This window comes from Pipistrellus hanaki, assembly GCF_964339955.1.
Source record: "Pipistrellus hanaki genome assembly, chromosome: 11".
Classification (NCBI taxonomy): Eukaryota; Metazoa; Chordata; class Mammalia; order Chiroptera; family Vespertilionidae; genus Pipistrellus; species Pipistrellus hanaki.
Genome location: NC_140513.1, coordinates 16,381,033 through 16,393,303, shown reverse-complemented (window position 1 = coordinate 16,393,303; position 12,271 = coordinate 16,381,033). Strand labels below are relative to the sequence as shown.

The following is a 12,271-nucleotide window of genomic DNA, read 5'->3' as shown; positions in this document are numbered from 1 at the left end:
GAGGGTGCAGGCTGGGCTGAATTTTGTGCACCAGGCCTCTAGTTTTATATAAAAGACTTGAACATCCCCGGGAGTCCTGGGACCAATTCCCCATGGCTATGGAGAGATGACTATATAAAACAGCAGTTCCCAAATGCAGCTGAGCACCACAATGATTGGGAAATTTACACCATATAGTCTGCCTATTTTAAAATTATATACTTTATGCCAGACTTAGTGAATCAGAAACACAGGTGGTGGGGAGATTCTCCTGTAGCCTATTTTTGGGGTAGAATTTGGGAATAGCTGACCTGGGACTCAAGATAATATTCCATAAAGACTATATAATGACTGAACAATTAAGTAAATAAAAATAGTAGAAAGAACCAGACTTAGTCTTATACCTGAAGCTATTGACACCATCTTTACAAGTAGCTCCATTTTTGCATGGTTGACTGAGACACTCATCCAAGTTTTTTTCACACCGGGTACCCCAAAATCCAGGTGGGCATTTGCACAAGAACCTCCCAACCTGATCTTCACAGACTGCATTATTTAAGCATGGGCTTGACTGGCATTCATTGACTTCTGTTTCGCAGTGCAGGCCTGGGGATGGTGAGGAGGAGAAAGAGCCCAGTGTTAATCCCTTGGGAGGACTGTGATCCAAATGATGACTTGGAAGATTCTGCTTCTAAAGGGAGGCTGCAGAGCCACTGCCTATCGAACTGTTTTGAGATTCATTCCTTAATGATCTCTGGCTTTTCTAAGTCATTTAGGAGTGTGTTTTTGATAATTTAATCTTTTTACCTTATGTCTTTCTGAAACTAACACCAGTAGTAGACATCTACTTGTGATAATATTAAAAAGTAAAACCAGCCTGGCTGGTGTGGCTCAGTGGTTGGGCATCAATCTATGAACCAGGAGGTCATGGTTTGATTCCTGGTCTGGGCACCTGCCCAGGTTTTGGGCTCTATCCCCAGTACTGGATATGCAGGAGGCAGCCAATCAATGCTTTTCTTTAATTATCAATGTTTCCATATCTCTTTCCCTTCCACTGCCTCTCTGAAATTAAAAAATAATTTTTTTAAAATAGTAAGCTATCCTATCAAATAAAGAGGGAATATGCAAATTGACCATCAGTACATCACAAAGATGGCGGCACCCATACCCACAAAATAGCAGTGCCCAGTCCTCCCAGCCCCGCAGGAGTCTCTCAGTCCCGGGGGAAGGGAGGAGTGGCCACTGAGAGCAGGCAGCGTATGTGGCCTGGAGGAATGCCTTCTTCATCGCCGAGGCAAGTGTTCCACCCTGGCCGCGGAGGGCCTCTAGTTTTTTAATAATGTTAAAAAGTAAAACTAGTACATTGAGCTTAAAAATGTCCTCTGTTTTGTTTGTTTGTTTGTTTGTTTGTTTGTTTTAAAAAAATATATATATTTTATTGATTTTTTACAGAGAGGAAGGGAGAGGGATAGAGAGCCAGAAACATCGATGAGAGAGAAACATTGACCAGCCACCTCCTGCACATCTCCTACTGGGGATGTGCCCGCAGCCAACGTACAGGCCCTTGACCAGAATCGAACCCGGGACATTTCAGTCTGCAGACCGACGCTCTACCACTGAGCTAAACCAGTTTTGGCATGTCCTTTGTTTTTTTGATGTTGCCTCTTTTCTTCATTGTCAATTATTGGGACTTCCTCTTTATCAATTATAGGTTTAACCATATTATTTAGCGTCTATTTCAATATTATCTTCTATGTTTTATCTCCAGTTTCTTCTTGAATATTTGTCTTACCAGATAAACTGTTATCTTCTCTCTTTCTTTACAAATACACAAAGACATTATTTTTTTTTCCTGAACTGTTTAGGAGTAAATTGCAGATGTGATGCCATGTTACCTCTAAATGGCTCAGAATTTTCTCAAAAATAAGGGCTTTCATGGCAAAAAAGGGACTTTCTCTTATATAATCATGACACCTTTATAAAATCAGAAAATTAACATATATAATGTTAGTAAATGTAATAATTTGTGGTGCTTTATAGGACTTTAAGACAGTGCAGTAAGAATGGAAACATCCTACCTATGTATCCTTTCGCACATGTGCAGCGATAGCCAGCCACACCATCCACGCAGACACCTTTATTTAGACAGGGACTAGAGCTGCACTCATTTATATTTTCTTCACATAGTGGACCTGCAAAGAATAATAAAATGTCTGAGCTGGAGAAGTTCAAGACTAATACTTTATTCAGGAATAAAGCAAAATAATTGGAAATCATGGCTAATGTGTTTGTAAAAAATTTTGCTCTTTGGCAAATATGTTGAATTAAAACATTTTCTTTTATTGTGTGAACTGCAAAACTTTACTAGCAAGAAACCTGATATTTTCAGGATGCAATGGAAAATGACAACTATAAATATCTAGCTATTTTTAATCAAATAGATAAATGTGACTTTGTTTTAAACTTTATCATATTGTTAGCTAGTTGTTCACCCTTTTTAGAGTTTATCCCTTGAATCTTTAACATGATTTATTTACCTACTAGTTTCAAGTTTATACCCTTAAATAACACAGACTCAATACTCCCACCCACTATCCCCAGCAAACACCGTTCCACTCTGTTTCTATGAGTTTGGCTTTTTTTGTTCTTAATTAATTAAGATTTTATTAGTTGTTTTGAGGATAAGTACACAGACATTTCAATTTATACACAATTCTTAATATATGTACCAAAGACTAAAGTTCTATAGTTGTGATTATTTTCTTCACAGTTAGCCCAGTGACTTTCCAGCTTAAAATTTGAAGGCTAATTTTCCTTAATAGATATCTTCAAATGTTGATATGCTGTTACATCAAAGTCCCACTAATTCAAAATTTAATATCATATATACATAATTAAATTTTCAATCTTTCACAGCACATTAACAATGTTACTAGGGAAACTGGACTATCACAACCAAAGATGTTGCAGAAAATTCTGATGGGGAGAGCCGAGGTCAAGGGTGGTTTATTTAGGAAATAATTCTACCAAAAGCATGAGAATGGAAGTAGTTTAAAATGTTAAAGACAAGTGAAGTGCTCAACTAATCTCAAATTGACATTTAACTGATAGGTATTAAGGATAAAAAACTACCCCCATCTATGAAGGTTAAGCTGATGTCCAAGACAATCAAAGCCTCCCATCTTCAATACCTCACTGTTTTCTGGTTGTACAAGAAAAAAAAAATAGACACCCAGAAAATAATTTCACCTCTTACAAAACAGCATTTACACTTCAGAAAATGCAATGAACTGGAATTCCCTTCTAAAAAAGGTTCCTAGAGCTACTAAAAAAACTTGTTTCCAAAATAGTTGTTAAAAATATTCCTGTGGATTATACAACCAGGGGGATAGGGACTACTGATGAGACATGGTACGTGACATTAATCAGACTTGGCTTCTTTCTCTCCTGCTTTATTTGAGGCTGGACTCACTTGGATTTTGCTTCTCTGTTTTCAGCAGGTGGATCTTCAGGTTCCTGGTTAGCCACTTCGGCCTGCTTTCTCCTTGTTCCCCTTTCCCCTTTGTTTGTACTTTTTTGTCTTTATCGTTCCTGCTGCTTTTTCTGGCCTCTCTTCCACTTTTGCAGAAGTAGGTTTAGCGGACAACCTTCCTGATCTCCTTTTGGGCTCCTCCTTCACTGCCCCTGGGTAACGGAGCTTCCCTTCCCCTTGGGCACTCTGGTAGCAGGGCAGGTATATGCCCAGTGCCTGCAGGCTGCTTGGCATTGTGAGCTTTTCAGAACCTGAGTGGCCTGGCTGTTGCCATTTCTCCCACTGTCCAAGCTGCTTGGACTCACCATGGGGGTGGTGGGAGAACAGACTGAGTTTGGCTTTTTAAGATTCCATAGAGGTCAGGTCATAGGTCTTTTTCTGTCTGACTTATCTCACTTAGTGCCCACAAAGTTGTATCTATATCTACTACATTTACTTTATCCCTCCATCCCTTGATATACATGTTTGTTGTTTCCATATTTTGGCTATGGTGAGCCATGCTACAGTGAACACAGGGCTGTAGACAGCCCTCTGGCATAGTTACTTCATTTTCTACTTTTAACTTTTTGAGGAATCTCCATGCTGTTTTCCATAATGGCTGTGACTATAACAATTTTCATTCCTACCACCAGTGCATGAGGGCTTCCTTTTCTTCACTATTACCTATCTTTTGATAAAAGCCATTCTAACAAGTGTGAGTGATGTCTCATTATGGTTTTGATTTTCAGCAATGAAATGTCAATGATTCCAAGGATTAATTTGAAAAGAAAAAACTTTCCCCTTACCTGTGTAACCGGATGGACATTCACAAATGAATTCCCCCACTTGGTCTTTACAAATTCCATTGTTGAGGCATGGCAATGAGCTGCATTCATCAATGTCTGTTTCACACTTTGAGCCTAAAATTCAAACCAAACACTGAAGGACAATCAGAGGGAGGGAGTAAGAAAAGTAGAGTCACCATCATTAAAAGGTATTTATCCCCATAATCTGAATTTATGGAGAGTGGTGATGGAAAAGGCCAGTACTCATTAAGTGTTACCATCTAGATAAGAATTTAACGAAGGTACTGCCTCTTTCTAAACAGATTTAAGATATCTTTAGAAGGATATATAAAAGATAGCAAACTATCTCAAGTTACTAATAGAAGTACTGGGAGGGGAGGGAAACCTGGACTCATAAAATGGAGTCAGGAATTTGGTTAATTTTAAAGTGGAAAATATAAAGTCAAATATACCTGGCACCAGGTCACTTGGCTGAAGGGTAGAGGCGGAGCTAAATCCTACCAGAACTCAACTCACATGCCAGGTGCCCGAGTGGTACTGCATCTTCCTGTAGAGCGCAGATAGGCAATCTATGGGCTAGCTCTGCTGGAAACCATGTCTTGCTTTCTACCATAGGGTCTCAAAGTGTGGCCCCTGGATCAATAGTATCAGCATAATCTGGGACTTGGTAGAAATGCAAATTCTCAGACCTTCCCCAGAGCTACTGAATCAGATATTCTGGGGTAGTGGTCCAAAAATCTGTTTTCTCAAGCCTTCCAGATGATTCTCATGCACATCAATATCTGAGAACCACTATCATATAGTATGACCTTTCTCAACCATTACTCATCTATACAATTCTAGGAAAAGATCAATTATTTCTTATAAAATGTCAGGAAAAATTAAAAAAAAAAAATTAAAACGGGCACACACAAGCAAGCTAAGGTAAGTAGAATGCCAATACTCTTGATAGCCTTGGACTATATTTTGTTTTCCAACTTTCCTTTTGTTTATTTTGTGGTAATTCTTTTATTTAGATATTTTTCTCATTAAAAAGGTTTTATGTTGGTTGGATAAAATTCAGAGAGATGCAAAAACTTTTTTTCTCTACAAGAAAACATGATTTTAAATTAATTGCAATTGTAAGATATTATTTCCCATCAAAAATGATGTTTCGGGACTGAGCCACAAAGAGAACCAAATTGCAAGAAAAAGTAATTCTTACATAATTCCTACATAATCAAGTCCAAAGCTATATTGTTTTTCTAAGTACAAAGTCCGGAAAGAGAAACAAAGCAACAAACCATAGTTATTCACAAGAATATCCACTAGTGTGAAGCAAATGAGGGAAACTGGAGTTTGTTTAAAATGTTTATGCTGGACAATTTGCTCTGTGTTGAGGATGATGCATTTTGTGTTAGAATGAAACCTTGGACATGGCCCCTGGAACTGTATTCCAATTTATTTATTTATTTATTTTTTAAATATATTTTATTGATTTTTCACAGAGAGGAAGAGAGAGGGATAGAGAGTTAGAAACATCGATGAGAGAGAGTCACCGACCAGCTGCCTCTTGCACACCCCCTACTGGGGATGTGCCCGCAACCAAGGTACATGCCCTTGACCGGAATCGAACCCGGGACCTTTCAGTCCGCAAGCCAACGCTCTATCCACTGAGCCAAACCGGTGCCGGCTGTATTCCAATTTAAATTGTAAGATATAATGAGACTTTTTCATTGAAAATATAATTCTTCATTCTTTTTCCAAAATGTGCAAAGAAAACTGTCATTTGTAAGATATGTATATGTTCTTTCACCTATTAGTTTATCTTAAGTTTTTATGCATTGATACGGCCTAATGTATCTTACAGGGTTTATTTTAGATGTTCCAAAGTTTGATACTGCAAGTCACAATCATTTCATATTATGAAAAACACTCTAAAATTTGCATTCCTGTATTTACCTGTATATCCAGGTGAACAGAGACAGACATAACCATGCCCAAGTTGCTGGCAGGTTCCACTGTTGTGGCAGGGGTTTAAGAAGCATTCGTGGAAAACCTGCCCTTGACAGAAAAGAAATCGATCAGAGACAAAACACTCGCTTCACTTCAAAGAGATCCTGACTAGGGAGTTAGAAGGTTTACAACATTAGACGGCTGGTTCCTGACTTCAGGTGAGTTCACTCAAGCTAAATGATCTGCATATATGTTGGTGATGTTCCGGTAAACCCAAACAGTGTTTCTAAATGCTGGCTGCACACTGGCATCCATTGAGGTATTTTAAAAGTATACTGAGGATGGTGCCCTGACTGACCCAGACCAGCTAAATCAGGATCTCTGGGAGTGGGATCTGTGCATCATTATTTTTAAAAGCTGACCAGTGGATTCTAATATGTCTCTAGGGTTGATGGCTCCAGCTCTAGAAGTCCTTACAAAATCGGTGTCCACTAAGCTTAGCTTCAAATATGATTTATGAAGCCCTTACAAATCAGTATGTTTGGATGAGGCTGTAGGAAGTTGAAATAAGAAATAAAACCTTATTATCCTCCTTAAAAATACTTAGAGCCAAGGAATTTATCATGACATTAGGCAGGGTTAATTCAGAGTAATGGCTGAACAATTAATTTAATTATGTTCATGAGTTATGCTTAATTTTTTTAAAACTCAGGCTGTACTCCAACAAATGAATTTTTTTGCAGACAAAAAGATTTTAAATAATTTTCATGAAAGTTCACTAACTCTTCCTTTGGCTAATACAAATGCCCTTACTCAAATAATAGGTTATGCTTATGGTAAGTTAATTATTAGTGAACCAAAAGGCTCTCCATATATATACATTATACTAAAAATTGCTTAGAAAAAATTCAATTTTTGGTACTTGGTACTTCTGATACTAAATTTTTGGAAAGTTCTTATCATAAGTCACAAATACTACAATTACTCATGGATAATATTTATGAGTTTTTATTAAAGTTACAACTCTGATAATTTCCCTCTGTGTGGCATGTATAATGATAAATTGTTTTCCAAACATCCCATTGGAGAAAATTTTATACATAGAAAATGGACTTGCCTGACTGCCAACTTCATACTTCTTTTTGATATGTCCTGGAGAAGTTTGGGGCACTATACTTTCCTCTGCTGCTGAGAAAGTTGAACCAAAACCTGATGAAAATAATAGGAAAGTATTAGAGAAACATATTGTTGTGTGGTAGATCTTGCCAATATGTAGACTCTATTTAAGTACTATGGTCAAGACTCTAGTTCTTGCCTGCTGGCGTGGCTCAGTGGTCGAGCACTGACCTATGAACCAGGAGGTCACGGTTTGATTCCCGATAAGTACACATGCCTGGGTTGTGGTGTCGATCTTCAATATGGGTTATGTAAGAGGCAGTTGATCAATGATTCTCTCTCATCATTGATGTTTCTATTTCTCTCTTCCTTTCCCTTTCTCTCCGAAAAAAAAAAAGTAAAAAAAAAAAAAAATATATATATATATATATATATATATATATATATATATATATATATATATATATATGTTTTAAAAAAGATTCAAGTTTTCAAAGGAGACAAAGCCACACATATTTTGTTTTATTAAAAAAGGAAATACAGAGGTGGATGGGATCTGTAATTAAATTCTAGACCTTTAGAAAGAAACTGGAAGTTACCAGAATTCCCAAATTAAGAATCTTTGAGTCACTGTCATAAAAAAGACATCAAAAGAACAATTTAATAAGTCTAGACACCAAAATCCACTGAAAATGTTAATATTCAGAACTGAAACTATCACAGAGACGAGCAAAAATCCCCGACATAGGATTATGTAGAAATAAAATAGAGGATCTTACTGGAACAATCTGTGATGGATGTGGCACCAGCGAAGGTTGTAGTTCCATAAAAGGGACAAGCCAAGCAGAAGGACTTCCCTGCATCGGGTTGGTAGTAGTCTTGAGGACAAGGATGGCAGGGCATTAACCCAGAGCGAGAGAATTCTCCTAGTGGACAAGGTACTGTAAAGGAAAAACAAACCATCTGTACAGTGAAGTAACGCTGCCTACTCTGAAAAGAAATGCATTAACCTTTGGTTGTAAGAAAACCACTGAATTGCTAATACATTTTCTTGTGTATATTTACTGCCCAGACCATTATCACCCAGATAAATGTTTTGTTTTTTCTTCCTGTCTTTAACAATACACTAGAGAGTTATTGTATTTATGTCAATCTGCTCTGAGTTGAATGTTATTAACTCAATAAAAATTTGAATTGGCCATATAATATTATATTCTGATTTTTCTATTTTACATCATATCATAAGCATTTCCCAAACCATTTGCCAAATTATTAAATAACAGGGTTTTGAATAAATGGAAAAGATTACATTGACTGACCATCACTGATCTAACATTTCATCTACTATTGGACTTAATTTAAGTTGATCCTGTTTGGTTGCTATTATAAATAATGCTCATGTGAAATTTTCTGCTCCCATTCTGAGTCTCCTTTCAACTTTCTCGTCAAGGATGAGGGTAAGAAGTGTTGTCCTCCTGTCCTTTCTTTTAAGGAACCATATGTACACACGCCACCACCAAAAAAATCATATGTGGGGGGCTTATACTTCAGCTAAAAATTATTTTTAAAAAAGGAAAAATTCAGACTGTTGTAATCACACCAATAATATTTACTAGCCTAAGAAATGATAAAAAATGAAATGTATAAAGCAAGTAATATTACTTTAACATAGAAATATATTGAAATATAATTGCTATATTGGTGAAAGATATTGTAAGTTCAGCATATTAAAGAATGCAGAAAGTAATATCTTAGAAAAAATAAGGTAAACTAAATAAAGTGCCCATAAAATCAATCAATCAAGAAAGGAAGCAAATAAAGAAAAAGGAAAAAATTAAAAGGAAGGGAGGGTAAAAGAAAATAAGAGAAAGGAGAGAGAATGTACTGAAAAAATAGAAAATATATATGAGACCATTTTAGAACTCCTACAAATTTAATTTTAAGGTAAAATGGTGTTTATCCAGCACCACGGGAGAGAGTCTTGAGTTCTGTCATTTCCAATTCTCACTCATGACAAACAGAATGTGGTCATACTTGTGCTAGGAATAATAGGAGAAATAGGCCAGTTACCAGAAGTTTGGAGACTTTCTGGAAATTATAATTGCTTCATTGTAATAATTTGGAATTAGACAACCCCCAAGGCTTATTTGGAAAGCTAAAGGAAAAATTAAGTTGTCAAATGCGAACTTGTTTCACTGTAAAAATCCTGGTTGCTCTTGTGGTTAGAGAAATGGAGAGAGAATTTTTTACTGCAGAATTTCTCCCCAAACTAGTTTGTATACTGACAAAATAAGAGTCTCTATTAAATCTGTTTCAACCATAATGTGAAGCCTTATTTGACTTTTATTAAGAAAAAAAAAATCCAAAGCTGGTATTACACAACAGACATGGTTTATGAGTTTCAGTTAGATCCTAGTTAAATTCTCAACTCTTCAGTGAAACATTAAATTGATGAACACTATTCGCCCCATTCCTTAGGTCTGACAGACTCATTCACAGTGATCCTACTAGACTGAGATAATTTTAATGGATGGAGCATATAAAAACCTACAGTATGTTTTTCCTGTGGCACTCAACTTATAAGGACTATATCTCCCAAGATGCAATGCTGGTCACTTCCTTGGTCACTACTACACTCAAAGATCCTCATAACCTAAGCAGTTGCTTTCTAAGAGTCTGTCTCTAATTAAATGCAGATGTATGTATATATGAGTAGCATGCAATGAGGGTAGAAGGTGTGTGTGTGTGCATGTATCACTTGAGAGAAATGGGAAACCAGCGGATTGGCTTCTTTAAAAATATCACCTATTTAATAAGGGAATAGCTTTTTAATTTTAATTTATTTTATTTTTATTTTTAAAAATATATTTTATTGATTTTTTACAGAGAGAAAGGGAGAAGGATAGAGAGTTAGAAACGTCGATGAGAGAAAACATCGATCAGCCGCCACTTGCACACCCCCCACTGGGAATGTGCCCGCAACCAAGGTACATGCCCTTGACCAGAATCGAACCTGGGACCCTTCAGTCTGCAGGCTGACGCTCTATCCACTGAGCCAAGCTGGTTTTGGCACTTTTTAATTTTTAAATTGCCATAGACTGTAGGTTTTAAAATAAGGATGTTGAGAATGAGGAGAACAAACAATTTTTAAAAAAGTCACTTTGAACTTTTTAAAAAAGTATGCTTGTTTTGTTCTGAGGTACCAGAGGGAGGCCAAAACCTTTTTATTTTTAATCCAGTTCCATTGATTTTGCAAAGCAGTTGTAGTTTTTGGAATTTCTGGATATAGGCTAACCTTGACTTCATTTCTAGTTTTCACAGTCATCCTAAATTTTCATCTTTTATTTCTATTCAATATTTTTGTCTTCCAGTTTTTACACTGCTGGAAATCTGTACTCGATATGGATGTTAAAACTATTTGAAAATTGAAACTCCAATCTTTTTTACTTATATTTAAACCAGGGGCTCTTAACATGCTCTCCCTGGAACAAATAGAATCAGTTTCACTGCAGAACCAGTTAGAAATGCAGGCCCACACTAGACCCGCTAAATTAGAAACTGTGTCAACGAGCCCTCCATGCTAATACCTTAAAATCAAAATTAGTGTTGTACTCAACTTTTCTGGTTATTTTAGAATCATCTGGGGAAACTTTTTTTAAAAAAGAGAAAGAAAACCAGACAAATTAAATCAAAATGACTGAGGATAGAGATTGGACTTCAGTATTTTTAAAATACGGATGTAAATATGCCGATATTTTTTGTGTAGCCAGAGTGGATAACTACTCATGAAAATCTCCCCATTGCAGGGAATGAAATGCCATAATCCATAGAATGTATTTTTAGAGTTTCAAGGAACATTGGATAGGACTTCATTTTATAAAGGAGGAAACACAGTTCCTCACTGAGATGTATTTCTACCATCTCAGGAAGCCACACGTTTGTCACTGTTGAGTTTAGGGTCAAGTCTCATATTTCTTTGCATTCCTAACTGCACTAGCACAGTACTTATACTGCCGGTGTTTATAGTTCATATTGGCTGGCTGGATAAAAGGGACAGTTATTTACATTCTTTTCATACAGTAGACATTTGGTTTTGCATGGAACCTAGTAGGTTTGAAGAAATATCAATGTCTAAGGCTTTGATAACCTCCACAAGCAGAAATGTCCACGGCTCCTCTCTTCACAGTTGAAGTGTTTTTTGGACATGAGAGGCAGCTCCTGGCACCAACCGCTGGCTGATAACTGCCCAGTGGACACGATTCACAAGTCTCAAGCCCATTTGATGAGTAGGTGCCTTGTTTACAAAGAGCTAAAAAGGAAAAAGTAATATGGTTAATACCAATGACATTAAGCTGTAAAACACTAGCACTGTGGAGGATAGGGTTTTCTTCATTTTAATATACTGAGGACAGAATAAAGTACAGGAACTCCAGGCATACACAATGTATTTTAGTCTTCTTCATGCTTCGGTATACTAGTAAGTTTTAACTCATTTCCAGTTACTTTCAGTATTACCCAGCACAGTGTTTGACATGCAGAAGGTGTCGATAAGTAGTTTTTAAGTGAAGTTCAAAATCTGTATCTCAGAAAGTCACTATTATGAGAACAAGTTAGAGTGGGGGGGGGGGGGATTTGTTCTTGTACAAGTTCTCAGATTGTCCACTGCTCTCTTGAGCAACAGAAACAAAACCCCAAACTGGGCTAGAGCCCCATAACTAAGCTGGCACCTTTGTTGCTCTAGTTAAGAGCACCTCCTACCTACAGACACTACTTATATTGGAGGACTGGAGGAGTAGAAAGTAGAAAATAGACTTAGCACCAGACCCAGGGAGGTTAAACAACATTCTAAAATTCATCGCAGTGGTTTTGCTGTCCTTTCCCTTTGCCCTTGTCCTGCACATGACTCTCACTCTCAGGACTGCTA

General features: G+C 36.9%; 1 protein-coding gene across 1 annotated transcript in view; it reads right to left on the bottom strand.

The window, feature by feature from the left end:
• Window positions 1-12,271, bottom strand: part of SVEP1 (sushi, von Willebrand factor type A, EGF and pentraxin domain containing 1) — a 142,057-nt gene that overhangs the window by 56,538 nt on the left and 73,248 nt on the right. The window contains exons 18-24 of the mRNA XM_084899290.1: window positions 11,495-11,656; window positions 8,127-8,288; window positions 7,354-7,440; window positions 6,238-6,339; window positions 4,297-4,410; window positions 2,058-2,171; window positions 384-585 (exon numbers count right to left, since the gene is read on the bottom strand). Coding sequence (XP_084755416.1) covers window positions 384-585; window positions 2,058-2,171; window positions 4,297-4,410; window positions 6,238-6,339; window positions 7,354-7,440; window positions 8,127-8,288; window positions 11,495-11,656 — 943 coding nt within the window. The remainder of the gene's footprint in view (window positions 1-383; window positions 586-2,057; window positions 2,172-4,296; window positions 4,411-6,237; window positions 6,340-7,353; window positions 7,441-8,126; window positions 8,289-11,494; window positions 11,657-12,271) is intronic.